Source organism: Nipponia nippon, unplaced genomic scaffold (assembly GCF_047370975.1).
Source record: "Nipponia nippon isolate SJK-2023a ecotype South Korea unplaced genomic scaffold, ASM4737097v1 scaffold_11, whole genome shotgun sequence".
Taxonomy (NCBI): Eukaryota; Metazoa; Chordata; class Aves; order Pelecaniformes; family Threskiornithidae; genus Nipponia; species Nipponia nippon.
Window position 1 is genome coordinate 7,191,387 of NW_028262302.1, and position 18,393 is coordinate 7,209,779.

The following is an 18,393-nucleotide window of genomic DNA, read 5'->3' on the forward strand; positions in this document are numbered from 1 at the left end:
GTCACTTGCCGGGCAGGGCCAACAAAGCCTGCTGCGAGACGGTCGCCGAGCAGCTCGTCATCAGGGCGCTTCTGCTGCAGCCCAACCACAAAAATGATAGAAAGGGTGGGAAAAAACTGACATTGCGAAGTTTCATGTCACTTGTCTGCATCCACACCAAGGTGCTTAGTTCTCCTCTTGGCCGTACGCCTGAGCCAAGCGCAAGGACAGGGATTCATAGTGAGTGCATGGTAATCAAATAGCTGTAGCACTGCTTCTCTTCAGTCATCTTAAAACAAGATGAAACGTCTTTCAGGTGGCAGACTCATCTATTCCTTTGATCAGCTTGCTTTATGATTGCTCCTGCCCATCAATTATTTTATAAAAGCGCTCCAAGGAAACACAGGACTAGAACAGAGAGAGCTGAACTTCTCAGCACTTGTCCTGCTGAGCTGCATAACGAGACAAGTGAGGAAGGATGGCTTGGGCTGTGGGTATCATTCCTCATTTTGACCAGCAGGTGCTTCCTTCAGGCCATGTAAATATAGTCTTCACAGGGAGAGAAAGTTGATGGGCAAGCAGCTATAAGGGGCAAACACTTTTCTCTAAATAATTTAATCAGTCCCTGGTAACTGAAGAGATGTTTTTAATCCTTCAGATTGAAAGCTGAAGTAATGGAATAGCTAGCTGTAGGGGATCTCTGCAAATGGAGGTGAAAACTACCACTATGAAGCACTGGAGGGTAAAGCATTCAAACTCTGCCCGTGTCCATGATATGAGCTTGGTTACTTGCTTGTTCCTCTCCAATTCTTCAGGCATTCAGTATAATCTCAAGCATTGCAGAGAATTTGAAGAATTAAAAAAAAAAAAAAAAAAGCCCCAGCAAGTCATTTTAACAGACAGAAAATTTCCTAGCTGGAACCATCACCACCAGCTGCCAACAGAGCATTTTCCTATCCATTTGCAACCAGAACATCCAGTACACTGCAAAGTTCATTTCTAGTATTTGCCTCTTCTTTGCTCATAAAACTAAGTTTAATTGTATTCTTGTCTTGTGGGAAAGTCTGTAGTTCAGTTTTCCATATCAAGACACTCAGTTGCTTTAAACAGAAGACAAAGTTTTTGGTTGCATAGTGAAAAGTTTATTTAAAGGGAATAAGTTCCAATGTACTATTACAAATCAGCCACAACACATCAAATATAAACAATACAAACCAAGCATAGAAGGAATGCAAGCACACTATAAATACAGTCCTCATACGTGCCCTTCAGCAAGAGGTTCAGTGCCACATTTTGTTAAAATATCCTCTCCTCCATTTAAAACTCATATTTTGGGAGGACATGAAAAGCAAAGAGTTGGCACTGAGAACTCAATTTTGAAACCACAGGACATCAAAAATATTCACATGACATAGATAAGAACTGACAGACAACCATCACAGTTCACAAGAATATAGGTCTGGAAAAGGTATGACCAGCTACAAGATGCTCCCCATTGAAAGACTACACTAGCAGCTTGGAGCAGCGAGTTGAGAGCAGACTGCTTCCCTCTGAGGAGAGCAGATAGTCACCAGAGCATCTTGGAGGTTGCAGGGAGACCACCTCCAGCTATTTATAATTTCCAAACACAGCTCCTAAACATTGAGGTCGTTACTTGGCAAAGCCTTCTTAGCTCTGAGCTTAATGGCTGGCATCCAACTTCTTGTCCAAGGGACTTGACTCACCTTTCCAGATGGGCTTAAACCAGATAACCCTCACTGATGGATCACAAAGTTCTTTCTCTCTCCCTGCCTGATAAAGGGTACATTTCTTGTGATGAAGCTTCTGAGAAAGCAACACACAAAATCCAGAACAGAATGCAGAAAAGCCAAGGGGAGTCAGACCCACCATCCACCCGGCCTGATGTTGTGTCTTCAGCTGCAACAGCACCAGTGTTTCACAATAAGTTGCCAGAGACTCCTTGGAGCCAATCACGGAATAACCCCACAGAAAATTCTCCTCCTAGCAAGATGTATTTGAACTCCGCAGTTTTATGTACCTTCTAAAACTTTTAGTTGGTATTTACTGCAAATCAACTTATTTAGATAAATGACTTAGCACTGTGACTCCTGGCTTCTTTCACAGTTAATTAGCCAATGTATTTAACACGATCAGTTCCCAGTTTTTCATTCTACCAATTGAGATGTTCTGCTACGTCTACATGACATTATCACATCCAATATTTTCCGAGATATAAGAAAAGGAGAAACAGTCCTTTCTTTCACACTTGTAGATCAAAAAAAAAAAAACTTTGTTGCTTTGGTCTCTTATCCAGCCTCAATACACATAAGCACACACCACTCACAACACTGGATTCAGACACTTTTGAGAGAAAATGATGAATGGCCACCAGGAATGCTCTTCCATGTCTATCTAGTGTTTCTCTGGTCCTCAGGTTTAGCATGAGCATATCAAATGGAGTGGTCCTCTGGTGTTCCTTGATATCCGAGAGCAGCATATGATTTTAAAAGGCAAAGATCTTATGGCGCTAGGAAACTCCAACGCCATTCTACTACTCACCTTATAGCAACAAGACAGTCTAATGAACAGCTTAAGTCTCCAGGAACAGCCTACAGGGGCTCTCCTTCCTGACCTTAGGAAGTGCCTCCCCTCTACCAAATAGGCAAAGGAACAAGGAGAAGAAATCCCTTGGATTAATGGCATCTATGGCTCGTATTTCAGACATGCTCCTTGTTCCTAAGGCACCTTGTGATAAATCTTCTGTAGAGTGGCTTTAGTAGGGGTAGCGAGACAAGAAGGAAGGGTATGAGCAGTGGGGATAAAAGTGAACTCATTTAGGGATTCATTCTCTACCCTAATTCCCCACAAGAATGAGTAAGTCTTTTAGCAACTAGACATGTGACAAGGTTCACCTCTAACCCACCTCACCAGGTCCAGCACCACGATAACTGACCCGCTGCAGGCCACAGAGGAAGGTTACATGTGCACACACAGTTACCAGGAGGCAAGCGCACAGGGTAGAGCCAAAAAGAAAGGCGTGTGGCTGTCTTTTAGACTCAGTTGCATAGTAACTCGACTTTCTTAGCACGTGAAGTCAGACAACTGAACTCTTTCTCTTATGCATTTTCATCTCACCTATTCATGTAAATGGCTCACTACCAATAATAATCTACACAGCACTAATTTGCAACTAGCCTATGTCTGACACCAATAACCTTTCACAAGAATCCATATTACAGGCCTCCAAAGAGTTTATAAGTAAATTAGAGCAGTACAAGTGGTCCCCAATTGAAGCGATTTTAACTCTCTGTCCTCAGTAAAACACATACATTTTAAACTCCTGCTGCTACGTGACACCTAAAGGGAAAAAAAAAGACAAAACAATGGAGAGCTTATGACCTTCTTTGACATAAAAAAAAATGCCCGACAGATTGTTACCATTATTATAAACAAACAATTATACAAGCTAATTTTTATACAAGTCCTGCACTACAGGACTGTCTTATATCTCTGGCTGAACATGTAAATCTTATTTCTAGATCTAAATTATATTAAAAACAAAATGGAAAAGAGTTTTGTGCTTTCACAAAAGCAAGCCCAAAATGCAAGAGAAGCTTCTTCCTTGATTTAGCTTTTTGAATTTCTAGACACAATTTACAGGGAGAAGAAACATTTTAAAAACCTATCTGAAGTCTTCCTTCCATAGGAACAAAGAAGGAATTTTCCTTTCTCGAGGATTAATTTCCCTCTCTGAAGTGCAACTGCCTTTTTAATTCATTTTTCTTTCTAGACCCAAGGTCTAGTTCCAAAGGTCTCCAATTAGAATAAGGGTTTCCATCACTGCCTCAGCCAGGTAGCAGGACTGGAAACAAATCCAGGAGATACACCAAACTGAAAAAAAGGATGTGTGAGAAATAAGATTACTTCTTTGAACTAACTATAGGTTCAATTTTGAATGGGAATGGCTGCTGTTAATCACTAGCCACACAGACAAGCTATTGGATTTATCAGAAAATGAATGGAGGCTATATATCCTTCCAAAGAGAAGTTGTCACTTGGATAATGAATGCTATCTGAATACCTGAGAAAAAACATACTCATGTCATGTGGAAATTAAAAAAAATAAACAAAAAGAAGAACTATCCTGTGTAACTGTGAAGCTTCTGTTTCCTGCAGATGAAATATTCTGTGCCTAAAACTATCTTGTGTTCCTAAGAGATACCAGATACTTCTGGGAAACCTACGCAGTAAAATAACACAGGCCGAACGCTCTTGGTTCCACTGCAGCAGGCCTATCTATGGGCACACTGCATTTGCAGACCGGGCACATGCTGATTGGGATGACATACTGTATTCAATGCTGCTGTTGGGCTTAAGTCAATGAGTCTAGGAGATGGGCTCAGTTCCAAACAAGTGACCTGAGCCTTATTAAAGGTTGGTCCACACTTCAGAAAGCTAGAACTGAGCAACAGGATTACCGTCTACAGTGCAACTTATCTTAACTAAAACCACTAACTAATGGCTTGAGAACTGGCACATACTATTTATGTGTCAGTGAGTGATCAAAATTGGTTGTGAGGCAGGCCTTATTAACTTCTTACAACACGACAAATACATTTCGAACCTTAATATAGGCAACAGACAGAGAGGAGGAGGAAGTAGTGTGGCTAACTCGCAGCTAAGGGAAACAGTTTTTTAGTGGAGATAACCCAGTAGCCTGCAATAAGCTGTGCAACTGAGGATCAATAATTCTGGAATATCTAATGTATATACAGGTTAGAGTTCCCTTCATCATAAATAAATCCTAATTAGAAATTGGAGTGGATGCCAGGCAGTGCATCATACATTAACCAGCAAGTGAACACAGGGTTCTGCAACTCTCACAGCAAAGGACCAAAGGCAGTCATTGAGTGGGGCAGTGCTGACATTGTGGTCAGACTGAAGGGTCTTTTCTATCTTCTTCTGTTTAGTGTCTAGGAATTTGATACAGAAAGGATGAAAACAAAAAAAGGAGAGCGCCTTGCCCAAGTTGCTCAGGCCTGATTCAAGTGCTGTACAAAGGCCACATGGTGGTCCTTCATCTCCCCCAAGAGAGGCTAAAGGAAGGAATAGTCCTCCCCAAGCTGCTCAATGAAAAGAGCATCTTAAGCTGACAAATACCAAGCCCTACTGTTCTGTCTCCCTGCAAAGTTGTCCTGTGGTTGCCCCTGCTTGAATAAGGCAGCTTTGCAGTTCCCTCCCTGCCCAGGTGCACACGCGCTCGCTCTCTCTCTTTTGAGAAAGGTGGCTGCTCTCTCCCCATCTCAGGGCCCAAAGCAGCAAGAACCCTGCTCCTTACCCTGACCAATTCTGCTCCCTGCCTGCTCACCCAGAAAGCCACTGTGCTGCAACCAGTGTTCTTTGCATTTCAACTCCTGCTCCCAGCTTGGGCTGCTCTGCTGTAGACTGACTGCTCTCTCTCTTACAGTTTTGACCTACTAAGTGCTCTGGGGCAGTGAATAAGTAAGCAGAGATAGTTAAAAGAAGAGCTTGAATATGAAACTAATTGCACAGCATTACAATATAGCCTTAATAGGAAATACACGGCCCTCCTACGAGAGTGAAATCTTTGGCTTTAACTACCCCAAAAATCATTTTGTTCATCATTGCTTCTCAACAGAAGGAATGGACCAAGGAGAGGTGCTTTAACTGGAGGATTTAAAAATAAATCTCAGAACTCTACTAGAATCACCATGCAAACAGCCATTTTGTGTCTCTGCAAAGAGGTATCAAAATGTAAATACAGCAGTATTCTTAGAAAAGAGAATGATTTGAAGTTCAAAGTATTAAAACAAACAACAGTTACAGATAAACATGATTTAAAATTAATCTCCAAAAGATTAACTTAATCCTTGTTCAACTCTGCCAGTACTTGAGCAGAAGGTGATCACTAATGCCATCGCTAGCCACCAAAACACGCCAAGGACCTTCATCCTTTACCATGTGGTCAGGGTTAGCAACGGCCTTGCTGATTCTGGTTCACGGAAAGGATTGGTTAAATCCCACACCTTTTGAGTTTCTGAGCAGAGGTGTTCTTTTCTAACAATACCTTTGCAACAGCAGTAACAGCTGAGAAGCTGCACTTCCCCAGGGAGCCTTTTCCTTCCTACATATTGTATTATCCAGCTGGCAGCAATACCAGTGAACCAACATGCTGCTACTAAGAAACATTTCCTGTACATTTATTGGTTGTACTCCAACCTTTCTGTATTTATTCAGCACAGCAGTAAGTAATTTCTTCTGCTTCACATCTGGATTACAGAAAAAAAAAAGAAAACTTTTGGTGGTCAGTGAAGTTTTAATCATCTACCTATCCCTGCAATCAACAGGTATAACGTCCAGTTCTTAACCTGTAGGGAAACCTTCTTATGGACTTCTAGGTGTGCACCCTCCCCCCACCCCCTGTTCAAACACAGGCCGTGACTGCCCTTTGGGGCCCGCCTGTTGCGGCAGGGCCCAGCCACTGCGGCAGGGCTGCCGCCGGCCACGCACCCCCACCCGCATGAGTGAAGGAAGCACTGGCTGCTGGTGACATGTTGTGGTGGCAGGCGACGAGATTATCAGTGGCTAGGTGACAAGCCAGCTGTGCTTTTGGCTCATTGCAGCTGACAGCTGCCCTCTAGTGATGCAGATGCAGCAGGAGAGTTGGAAAAGTTATTCACAAAATAGTAACAGGTCAAGAATATTTTCATTTCACTTCGTACCAGCGCAACAGATCGAAACCACGACCACCCGAACCTGGCCTCTGGGCATTCACCGGCTGTGAGACGAAGGCCGAGCCCGATGCCTGCACAGAGCAGACGTCCCGAAGTTTTACAGAAAAAGCAGCTGCCTGTGGACAACCAGGCAGTCACAACTACCTTTCTCCACTTGGACAGCGGGGAAGGAGGGTGTGGGGAGAAACCAGTTAGTGTCTGAAGAGGAGCCGGCAGAATTGTGCCTTGGTTCTGTCACACAGCAGTGCCCATCAGGCGGTACCAGGGCTGGGTGGCAGCCTGCTACACTCACCATTACCCGCCTGCTGTCCCTGCCCCTTCCCATTTCTTCAGCTAGTGTAATAGACATGAAAGAACAGAGTCTTATTGCGGAGAAGAGAGTACGAGTTATCAAATTTCAGCAGGTAGATGCCCTCGCCTGGGTACTCGTGGCTGCCTGCCTGCACCTCCCGATGGCTGTTCCTCCGATATACGGGCATAATCTCTCCGTAGCGGTTCCGCAGATAGCTTTTGGAGCCCCTTTCCACATCACCAACAGGGGCGAGTCCTGAATGGGAGAGAGGAGACAAGCAAGTAGGCCAGAGCCAGTTAAGTCACTAGGTAGTCCAGAAAAAGATCCACAAGACCAGAATGCAGCAGAGGCACACAGATTTATGGAAGGCTTACTATGCTAGCATTACCCACAGTGTCTGCTCTGACCTTTCTGCAAATAATACCCACAAAGTCCAGCTTTTCTTCTCATGACAAAGGACATGCCAAGAACCAGTTCTCTTGGGAATACTGATGGAACAGTATCCACTTGCCTGACAGCCTGGTCTCCTCTCCCTGGACTTACCTTTTAGACACCTCACTGCTTTTATACACACAACAGTGGTCCAGTGATATGGACTTGAAGCAAAAGAAAGGCGGGCAAGCTCTTAGCTATAATCTCACTGTGTTTATGTCCTCAATTCACTTCTCCAAGAGGATTCCTCGTACAGGAACCTACCCCTCTTTGGAGAACCTGCAAAATTAATTTCAGACACCAACCCTCCAGCTACACTGGTCACACATACACTGAAGCCACAGAACAGGCAATATCGCTGTGTGTTTCACAAGTACAAAGACACAGGTAGCAATCCTCAGCAGGAGCTACTGATGTACTGGCAGAAAAAAAACAACCAACAAAAAAAGCTCAAAACAAAACCTTTTTGCTCCTACTCACCACCAGAAATTTCTTAGTCTGAGAGGCTAAGAAAAACAGTCAAGTTAAAATTTCAGACCCTAATCTTTTTATCAGCCAGAAGTTGAACAAGTGAATTCTGATTTTATTTTTCAATGTGTTCAATTTTAAGAATGTTCTCGGAGAAGGACAGCCATTGACATATGCTGCAGCAGGAAGGGCTAAATGCTTTCTCATCACAGCCTAACCAAGAACCCAAAAGGCTGGAGAGATAATAAGTAGGCTGAGTAAACAAAGTAGATGGAAATTACAGCATCGCTCTCGGCAGCATGGCAACAAGCACCACAAATTAACCCTTTAAGCTCTGCACTAACCTTCAATTTCCTCCTCCTCCTCTTCATCCTCCTCATCACTGGATTCGCTGACCTGAACAGTAATGGCAGTGCTAGTAACCGTGGTCCAGTCAAAATAGACTCCAAACCCAATGTCGTAGTCATCTGTAGCAAACTCCCAGCAAATGCATTTCCCATCAGGATGGGTTGGCACGCGGACTGTCACCACCTCGCCTCGCTTCACCACCATCCGGCCATTCTTCTCCTTTCCCATCTTGGCTTTGAATTCCTTCGTCTTCTCAGTGGTCCACATGGTGGGTGGAGCCAGAGGGGGAGGCTGAGCTGAGACAAAGGAAAAGATCGTGGGCTCACCTGACTTGTCAGTACTGACAAATCATTATCTGAAAACAGTGAAGCTATTTCTGATAAGGCTTTTGCATTCTGAAGCCTGCTCCCAGAAGCCTTGGATGTGAAATTTTCCCACTCGCTAGCCAGGAGCCCAAACTTCCAGCAGGAATTAGCAGCACCTCCAGGACAGCCTCTGCTCTTCCCTAGCCAGGGCAGGCACTTAAAAAGCGGCCCCAGCAAGTATGTTCCTTTCAGGGCTCACCTTTCCTCTGCTCCCCAAGGAGGTCTGCAGTCTCCAGCTCAGCTGAAAGGATATCCACAGCACCAGTGTGATCTGACTGAATCATGACTATATCCCCCGCTCCTTGAGGTACATGATAGTTGGTTATCCGAACAACAGATTCCTGCACAAAGCACATAAGAAACATTGTCACAAAGACGATCGTGGTAAGAAAGTCCCCAGCCGGATTTAAAACAACTCATTAGTAATTTAGGCACCTTTCTGAAGCCAAGTTGGACCCTGCAAAAGCTTCTATTAGTTAAAAAGAACTGGCTGGCTCCAAGACACCTCTCTGCATTATTTCCCCCACAGCACTGAAGTCATGAACCTTGAAGCCAAATGCTGCGTTAGTCTCACAGCTTACACACCCCTTGGCCTCCCCAGGAGGCTCTGGGCAGGCACATCTTTGCATCTGCCTCAGAGTTAATTGTCACCTCTCTGATTAGCTGATTACTCTTGGAAAGAATTCCCAAGACACAATCTCGCTAGGGAGAGGCTTTCAGCTCTGTGTGCATCTAGACTACAGCCACAATCAAACTGTCATTTGCTGTGTCCTAGTTAAAAGTCCATCTGGTTCACTAGGGCCAGCCCTCTCCCCTCATGTATGCAAACTCACAGCTCCTGAGCTGGGTGCCACTTGCACAGGTTTTCCTGACTGTACCTGTAATGCAAACAAATTGGCTGCTCACCAAAAGAAACAAAAGACAGCAGAGTCGCTTTCACTTCCCTCTTCCACAAGTCTGCAAGAAGGGAATTCCCAGAAGCCCCAGACAAGAGGCAGAAGGTGAGAATAACCTTGAAGCCTTAGCAAGCCAAAAACTGCAAGGAAGTGAGGACTAGCCGAAGACACAAGAGGGATTTTGCAAGTCAGACCAATAACGTTTACCTCCCGCTAACGTATAGAAAAAAATATAACTGAATCTATGTTAATACTACTTTTGTCTTAACACAACCCTTAAAGCCTCAGTCCCATAGCCATAAGCACAGCAGTAGGGTGGAAGAACTATTGCTGCACCTCTGTCCTTGCTTTCAGACATAAGAAACATCTACCTACCTCTTTGAGGGACTGGATTTGGTCAGGCAGCTTCTCCTCTTGTTCAGCCACCTCGCGGTCCTCCAAAGCGCCAGCTTCTTTCGAATCCTCTGTCGTGCCTGCACTCACGAGTGACCCAATCTGCGACCTTTCGAAGGAAGAGAGCACTACAATTCAGCACTTGCACCCAGGGCACAGCCAGCAGAGGAGTCACTCAGCTCTGGAACTCGAATTCAAATGGACTGAAGGGAACAAGCTTCTGTGGTCAGCACCTGCCAACTGCACAAAGAGCCCTTTGCACCCCAGTCCTGCCCACATCTCCATGTGACCATCTTCCATGTGAGCCAGAGGGAGCAACTTCAGTTAGATACTCTGTATTTACCGTCCTTTAGACGGCGGTAATTCCCTGCACTCACACCACAGCATGCTAGCTCACCAACATTGTCCTAAGTGCAGAAATCAGCAGCAACTTTTCTGCTCAAGAAAGGACAACTTCTTTTATGCCAGCTGCTACATGACGTCTGCATATTCCATCAGAGGTCAACTGGATCAGCGAAAGGATTCAAAACAGTTTTGACAGCCATCCTGAAAATGCCCTCTATTTAAGTGGCCCATTATGCCTTTCCTACTAGCAATCCCAAGAGATACAGGGAGCACCCAGGCATCTCCCTGACATATCCAAACATGCTGCACAGACAAGCAAGCTGTTCAGACATACAACGGCAGCACAACAATAGCAAAGAGGTCCAAATACTGCACTGTGACAAGAGGACATGGACATGTTAGAACAAAAAGAAAGGTACATAGCAGGAAAACAGTGGGCAAGAAAGGAAACATCGCTGGCATTCTTTCTCTATTGAGGGTTTTCTTCTAAACTATATTTTAAAAATGCTGCATATTGTCTATAGCGCGGAAGAATTATCATCCCAAATGAACTCAGATGGATGCCAGAAGAATGTCCTCTGTCATACTCTCAGACACTATGTGAAACTTCCATGAGAAGCAACCTAGTCTTTAGTAAGAATAGAAACAGTTGCCCTTTTGAAAAGCAAAGCCTTCTCACAGCACTAAGACCAATGTCAGCTGCCTTGGTCTAAAGGATCAGAAACATGAGAACACAGCAGTAATGGAAAATATGTGCATTTCCTCAAATGTCTCCTTTCAGAAATGAGAAATATTCTCATTAGCAAGGGAGCAAACTATCAGTATAGTGTGGAATAGTTTAAAAAAAATAATTTAAAAAACCCCATACACAGGTCCACTCAGACACATTCCTTGCTGCATCCATAGAGAAGACTAGAACAAATGTGGCTTTTGTTTCCAAATCTTTACTCCTATGGGGGTACAGATTTTATCCAGAAATAAAGCTATTTCTTACTTAAATTCTCTCAACAGTGTGATTTCCTTTCCTAGAAATGGCATGATAGACCAGAAGGTCTATAAGAACAGCTCAAATGAACTGAATACCAGGATACACAAAATGGCAGCAGATGGACAATATAAGAAAAGAAGGGACACTTGGAAGGGACAGTTTTTTAAAGGAAGAACTCTCACAGCAATCCATAACAATTTCTCTGGCAGCCCAGGACAAATTTGGACTTCTATGCCATCGTTTTCCAGCCTGTTTGCTTTTTAGCTTATCAGTTGCATGATCACACCAGAAGGGCTATTTGGTCACTTGCTACCATAGGTGCACACATCTGCTCAGAAGGCTCTCCATCAACATAGGAGCTAACAGCTTGGGAATTTTTTCCTCCAGACACCACCGAAACCCAAGAGTCTCACTGAAAGGTTAGGAAGAGCTACACAAGCTTTATAAGCAGATTTACAAAGCCAGAGTTCAGCTGATTCCTCCTCACACAACCCTTTTGGACCACCCCTGTCCTTTTCAAAGGAGATCTAACTTAAGACAAATTTATCAGGTAACATCCACAAGTATCCAGCATCTACTTTGGCCGTTTTGCTCACCGTCTATATTAATCTCTTTGAAGAAAATTAGAGGACATAATAAAGAGATGGAAGAACACAGGTTTGGAGCCAGGAAGGCTGATACAGATGTCATTAGCATCAAGCCAAGATGGCATCGAACTGCTGTTTTAGTGAGTAGGGTGGTTTGGTGGTTTTTTTTGCTGGAATTTTTTTTCCCCTCTTTTTCAATGAAGTTGTGGTTTATCTACTGTCTGATGTAGTTAACTCACACATTTCTGAAACTGTATCCTGTGCAACAAATGTACGATGGCAAATGAAACTCCACTGCATATGGTATTAGTGCTTGTAACCAATGCAATGACTTGGCCACAAGCACCACATGCCCAACAGATAATAACAAGCCAAACATCTGATAACAGGGTCGATCAGCAGCATTAATGAAGGAGTGACACAGAAAACAAGGGGAGAAGAAAAAAACCAAAACATTGTCAGGAAAACAGTAAAAGGTGTTTTCTTGCTCAGCTTCCACCAGAATTATAGACAGTGGGAATGCTTGATTATTAAGTTATCCTTCAGACAGGATAGAGAGAATTTCCTGCTGAAAGTTTATTAACTCTTACAGTGGACTACAAAACCTTGCAGGGTTCCTTCCAAGCTGAATGATTCTGTGATTTGAATAGCTGAGCCATGCACTACACTTCATCATTTCATAACCTTTAAAACAATCTTAAGCCTGTAACAACAGCACCTCCTGTACTGAATCCAGTATATACTGTCCCAAAGTCGACAATTCAGTCTCCAGTGCCCTCCCTTCATCTGCACAGAATCAACTGCCGTACCGAGGAGGTCACAGGGGTGAAACAGACCGTCATGCACATGAGCCACAATACAGAAAAAGATTTTCCTACCCACTCTGCGAAGAACTGGACTCCAAAGAATCAACCAGCTGATCTGCAGGCTCTGTCTTCGGGGCTGAGTCTTCATTTTCTAACAACAAACAGAATACACGGAAAGAAGATGAAATAAATTTCAATCTTCAGAATACACAGACAGGTGGAAAAACTATAGCCAGCACTCAAACGTTGACAAGGTCACATGGCTGTGGAACGAAGAGCTGTGCCAACCAGTTTTTCATGTTACGAGCTCTATCTAGCACCTTGCAGAACAAAGATTTTTAATTGTCTCAACCCCAGCAAAGGGAGAACAAAAACCCATGCATGTTTTTGGGGCAGAACCACTCTCAGAAGCAGGGCTCGTTCAGGAACCACCAATCCTAGCTTTAGGACAGAACAAGGCCAAATTTCATCACGTAAAACTGGGCTGACGAATCCCTGGAAGAAGCAGTCATGCAGCAGTTCCCACAGGGCACTGACGAGATGGAAATTCCTAGGTCATGCTAAAAGGACTCTCTGTAAAGATGGCTCCTGGTCTCCCCCGAGTCTCCTGAACTGTGGGAAAGCTCTGTCCCCACACAACTGCGGTATGAGCTCCACCGACAGCTCCGCTGTCCGGTCGCATTAAGGCGACGAGCCGGGCACGCAGTCCCAGCTTCTGCAGCCCTCCGTGAGGGGTGCCATCAGCCGCCGGCCGTTTCGCGGAGTCGGCTGGGAGCCGGGGGGCACCTGCAGCCCAGGGGCACGCAGCACCGGCCCCCAGCCCGGGACGGAGACCCCACGGCAGGGGCGGCCCAGCTCCCGGCTGGAGGGGGCCTCCTTCCCCGGGGAAAGCGCCCTGTCTCTGACAAACCTCCCTCAGCCCTGGCCCGTCCCGCCGCGGGGACGAGGCGCCGGGCGCTGCCGCTGGCCCACCCGCTGCAGCAAGGGCTAGCCCAGGGCGAGTTCCCGATGCTGCTCCTCGCAAGGGGCACCGCATTTTCACCGAAGCAAGCTGCCGCCGTGGAAGCCAGCCTTCCCCGGCAGACAGGAGGAAACCCACCACGGGAAGGGAACCCACGGCATTCTCCCTGCCCGTGAGGCCAGCGCTGAAACACGCCCCGCCGGCCTGCCGCCTCACCGCGGGCGGCCCCTCGGGCGCTGCCCGGCAGCCCGCCCCGCCGCCGGGGGGGCTCCTCCTCAGGGAGCCCGGCCGGGCCGCAAGCGCCCGCCGCCGCCGCCAGGAGGGAAGCGCGCAGGCGAGGAGCCGCCTCCCGCTACCCGCCGCCGCCGGCCCGGCTGCCCCCTCCCCCGCCGAGCCCGTACCTGAGGGGACCTGGGGCGCGGGTCCGCCGCGGCCGCCCGCCGCCCCGGCGGCCGGGGGCTCGAAGCGGGAGCCGGCGGCGGCGGCCAGCAGGTCCGACATGGGCAGGGCCGAGCGGGCGGCCGGCGCGCCCGGGGCCGGAGGCGGGAGCCCGCCGCGGCGGAAAGAGCCGAGCGGGGCCGAAGCGCTGCGGCCGCCGACGGCGGCGGAAAGAGCCGAGCGGGGGGCGGCAAGCGCCGAGCGGGTGCGTGCGAGCCGGGCAGCGGGGAGAGGGTGGTGCCTCGGTGCTCGTCCCTCAGCCTCCCCCCGCAACAACGCAGCCAATCAACAACGAGTTCCGCAGAGCCACCAGGCGCGGGACGCAGGCGCCTTTGTGGGCCGACGGCACGGCGGGGGTGGCGGAAGGGAAAACGGGGCGCACCTCCAGGAAGTGGCTGTTGCCATGGGAACGGGGGCCCGGAAGGACGCGTTACCGTGGCGGCCTGGGGACGGCGCCGATGGAGCCGAGCCCGGGGCCCGCCGGGCCGGGGGCGGCCGAGGGGCCGGAGCCCGAGCCCGAGGGCGCGGGGGGGCCGCGGTCCGCCTGCCCCTTCCTGGCCTGGAGCGCCGCGGAGGTGGCTGAGTGGGTGGTGCAGCTCGGCTTCCCCCAGTACGAGGTGCGGGGCTGCCGGCCCGGGCGGGAAGCTCCCGCCATCGCCGCCGCCTCAACCGGTGCCCCTGAACTCTGTATGTGTGAGCGGCGGGGGCGGCGGTGGTGGCCGAGGGCGACCCGCGGCCCACCCGCCTCTCCCTCCGCTTCCCCGCCAGGGGTGCTTCAGGGCCAACGGCATCACCGGCCGCCGCCTCATCCTGGCGACCTGCTCCAGCCTGCCCGCCATGGGCGTCACGGACTTCGGCCACATGCAGGTGCGGCCGGCTGCGGGGCCCGCAGCTCCCTCCTCAGCCCTCGGAGCCCAGCTCTGACCCTTTCTGCTTGCGAGCAAGCTAGGCTACAGCCTGTCTGCCCAGGCAGATTGCTTATTCAAAGAGTCAGCCTGAAACCGAGCAACGAAATTTGTTCAGCCAAGCAGTTATATTTCTCAAGTCTTTTCAGGTATAAACCCTTAGCCGGCTGGAGGTGGCAGGCTTCCCCTCTGGGACACCATAAGTGCATCAGAAGTGCTTAGCCTTTCTGCTAAGCCTATGTTGCTCCTTTTGGCCCATGAAATTGCTTGGCAGGATGCATGCGCCTTTCTTAGGTATACCTCAGAATGTCTTTTCAGTAATTTTCCACTTACTGATTTGTAGAACTTCTAAAAATCCAGTCAGATTTAACCTGCAGCAATTGAGCCACCGATCTCACGCAGCAGAAGGGCAGCTCAGTATTACTTCCTTGTTTTATGCTTTGCTGAACATGAACAGCATCTCTGTCTTTTCCTCATTTTATAAACATGTCATTGGTCATTTTCCTTTCAAACCTGCATCTTTCCTTTAACAAACACTGATAGTTAAGCTAACTGGACTGAAGTTTGGGGCTACAGTCTGGCCTTCCAAAGCTTCCTGAAGGTTCAGAAAATAAGAAAGTTGACTTAAATTTCATTACCCTCCTTCCCCTCCCTAATGGAAACCACAGAGGGACTTGGGGCTGCATTTGCAGAGCCAAATCGTTTGTTTCGCATCATGATTTAAAGTTGCTTTCCTCAGAGGACCCAAGGTAGAAGTTCAAGTAACCAGGAAGAAAGAAAAATCTTTATGCTCCAACGACTGGAGTATGAACACTGTTTGTTTTATTCTAGAGCACCAAAAAGCAATTTCACAACAGTTCTGTCTGGCTGCACAATCTTAACTGTTTGTTTGAAACAAAATATGCCACCAAAAACACTGACTACTGCCACGACTTTGCCTGCTGGTTGGAGGAGAGGGCATCAAATTACAACGCTTAGTTTTTCAGACAGTAGCCCTTCAAGAACATTTCTAGTACAAGCAGATACAGCCTTTATAGTCATTTGCACTTACCAAAGATGGCAAGAATTTTATAGGCTTTGTAACCCTCACCCTCACATTGGGATATGGGGATTATGTGTGGTGGTAGTTTAACTGCTGAGGAACACTAAACCAGGGGCTAGAGATATCAACTGTAACCCATTCTTCCTCCTGTAGAAACTGAAATTCCTCAGGGCTAGGATAAGCGATAGCCAGCGTACTGCAGCAAGCTGGGAAATGAGACTGCCTCTGTAATGTTTTCCAAAGCTTGCAACTGAATTGGGAACATCTCACAGACTTCAGTGGAACCTAGATGTTCTTGAAGATCATGCCCTGTCCTGACAGTTATTTGTGTTTGAGAGAACTTTCCTCTGATAGAATCCAAGCGTACAGAGCTCTGAGCAGGACGTGGCCCTTTGAGTCTTTCCGGAACTGTGCACCAGAGGAGGTGCAAAGTTAAGGCCATAATCCTGGGCACATCAGCTTCCCAACAAGAAATATCAACGAAAGGCTGTGCGCAGGCCAAACCGAGATAGTTACTATAGAAATAAATGTGATAGCATCAGCTCAGTGAGAGAGAAACTTTTTGCAATTTAGGGGAAACGGCAGTTTGGTAGAGAACTACACAGTGAATCATGTGGAAGCTACGCAGCATGGACAAGTGAAGTTACTGCTGGTTTTAATTCCACTGTACTGATATTTTAAATATCAAACCCATTGAAGATACTAGTCCAGTGTTCTTTTGGTATCACGCAAAGTAGGGTATTGCTCTTCAGAGTCAAGCCAAAGTTGGGGGAAGGTTTTGAGCAAATGCTGTGAAAGATCAGTAAAAGCTTGTGAATTGTATTTCGAAGCTTCAGTCAAATCAGAAGGTTACATTCTCAGAAGTGACTTCAAAAATAATGGCAAGGCTCTGTTCGCTGACAGTTCCAGGTGCAGCTGGCTCAGACAGCCAGTCACCCATCATTTGCTTAATGAGCAATATGGCTTATTGGTTTAATTAGGTTTTATACCTCTTCTGTGTATAGACTCTGTTGTTGACAATATAACTTAGCAAACAGCAATGTTTTTGCATTAGGCAGAATAGACTCCAGCTCATTCACCCATAACTTGCTTGTTCTGCAAGTGGAAAGAGGAAAGCAGAGCTATTTGTGCCACTGAGAGACCAGATGCGATGCCACCCCCCCCAGTAAATCTGGAGAATGATTGGTCTGCTCCGCTTTTACAATGTCACATGGGGCTCATGGGTTCAGATCCCTCTCGAGTTGCCACTTCAAGTGTGAAACTGTTCCAAAATTCAGAAATTCAGTTCTTTTTCCTGCTGCTTTGACACAGAATGAATGGTATTAGCTGTTACCCTGTGAAACGAGAATTTCTGGTATTTTGTCTTGTATTTCAGGAGATTTCACGCCACGTGCGAGAGTTGCTGGGGATTGAGGAGCCTCTCTTCAACAGATCCATTGCCCTCCCATACAGAGACAACATGGGTCTCTTCTTGGAGCGAAAGTCCCGATCAGGAAAGAAAGCAGATGCCCTCACTTTCTCACAGTTTATCCAAGAAGCAGGACTGGAGCCCTATACTACAGTTCCTCCTTTGCAACGAGCCCAGACTGGGGTAGAAGCAGATGCTCTCCCTGTATCGCAGGGCACCCAGAGGCAGGATTAGAGACTCACACTGCACTTCCACCTTTGTAAGGGGCCCAGCAGGGACAGCAGGATATACCTTTAGTACCTTGCAGTTTGTCCAAGGAGGTACAGTTCCACTTTCTCCTGATTATAGAAAAGGCCATTGCAGCTCTTAGGCATTTGATGACAGCAAACATATCCCCACATTGGGTCTTTTCTGCAATCCTTCATTTGCTTCCAGGAACTTAGTGAAGCAGAAGCTATAAATTGGACTGTACCACGCCTGTCTTTCACTTCTGCTTCACAGTTGATTAAAAAGACCAAAAAAATTCATAGACGTATTTTAATTACCAGTGATTGGTAACAACTTCCCTGCAGCTCAAATGAATGGTTTTCTCTTGGGCTTTAGCGTCTGCAGACTGGGCTCACTGTAAAGCCCAGGTGCAAGATAAATGGCATATACAATAACTGGTATACAGGTGTGGTGCCAGCTGCTGTCAGCGATCGTAATTAAGTGAGGGGCCTAGTTACAATGTGCACAACTAATCCTTGGCCTCACCACAGAAATGATTTCCTGTGATGATTTTTGTTTCCTGCAAAACCAGGCAGTGGTTTATCATAGCAAACAGTACTGAAACACATGACAGATGACAGCAGGAAGTAAAAGAGAATACTGTAAGCTGAACTAGAGAATTTAGGGAATAAAAAATGCTTTGTCCTGGGTAGATTTGGACAGAATATCCCGTTACCTTGTTTTTCCTTGAAAGAAGTATCACATAGTCTGTGGTGGT

At 46.9% G+C, this 18,393-nt stretch overlaps 2 protein-coding genes across 3 annotated transcripts; one reads left to right on the forward strand and one right to left on the reverse strand.

The window, feature by feature from the left end:
- Positions 1-1,120: 1,120 nt before the first annotated feature.
- Positions 1,121-14,302, reverse strand: TMED8 (transmembrane p24 trafficking protein family member 8). Of its 2 annotated transcripts, XM_087747403.1 has the most exons (7): positions 14,017-14,302; positions 12,727-12,805; positions 9,911-10,037; positions 9,473-9,517; positions 8,839-8,980; positions 8,271-8,570; positions 1,121-7,281 (listed from the first exon to the last, which is right to left on the reverse strand). In XM_087747403.1, the coding sequence occupies exons 1-7, from the start codon at positions 14,114-14,116 to the stop codon at positions 7,064-7,066; spliced, it is 1,011 nt and encodes a 336-aa protein (XP_087603529.1). In that variant the 5' UTR covers positions 14,117-14,302; the 3' UTR covers positions 1,121-7,063. The 2 variants fall into 2 exon arrangements, with proteins under 2 accessions (XP_087603529.1, XP_087603530.1); XM_087747404.1 differs by lacking the exon at positions 9,473-9,517.
- A 209-nt stretch (positions 14,303-14,511) lies between these two features.
- SAMD15 (sterile alpha motif domain containing 15) lies at positions 14,512-17,646 on the forward strand. The gene is made up of 3 exons (XM_087747409.1): positions 14,512-14,670; positions 14,822-14,920; positions 17,376-17,646. The coding sequence occupies exons 1-3, from the start codon at positions 14,512-14,514 to the stop codon at positions 17,640-17,642; spliced, it is 525 nt and encodes a 174-aa protein (XP_087603535.1). The 3' UTR covers positions 17,643-17,646.
- The last annotated feature ends 747 nt before the right edge of the window (positions 17,647-18,393 follow it).

Coding starts and splice junctions, on each gene's coding strand:
- TMED8 (XM_087747403.1), bottom strand. CDS start 14,116: ATGTCGGACCTGCTGGCCGCCGCCGCCGGCTCCCGCTTCGAGCCCCCG. Junction 12,806..14,016: donor CGCGCCCCAGGTCCCCTCAG/GTACGGGCTCGG, acceptor GTTTGTTGTTAG/AAAATGAAGACTCAGCCCCG. Junction 8,571..8,838: donor CCTTGGGGAGCAGAGGAAAG/GTGAGCCCTGAA, acceptor CCTTTGTCTCAG/CTCAGCCTCCCCCTCTGGCT.
- SAMD15 (XM_087747409.1), top strand. CDS start 14,512: ATGGAGCCGAGCCCGGGGCCCGCCGGGCCGGGGGCGGCCGAGGGGCCG. Junction 14,671..14,821: donor TCGGCTTCCCCCAGTACGAG/GTGCGGGGCTGC, acceptor CTTCCCCGCCAG/GGGTGCTTCAGGGCCAACGG. Junction 14,921..17,375: donor CGGACTTCGGCCACATGCAG/GTGCGGCCGGCT, acceptor CTTGTATTTCAG/GAGATTTCACGCCACGTGCG.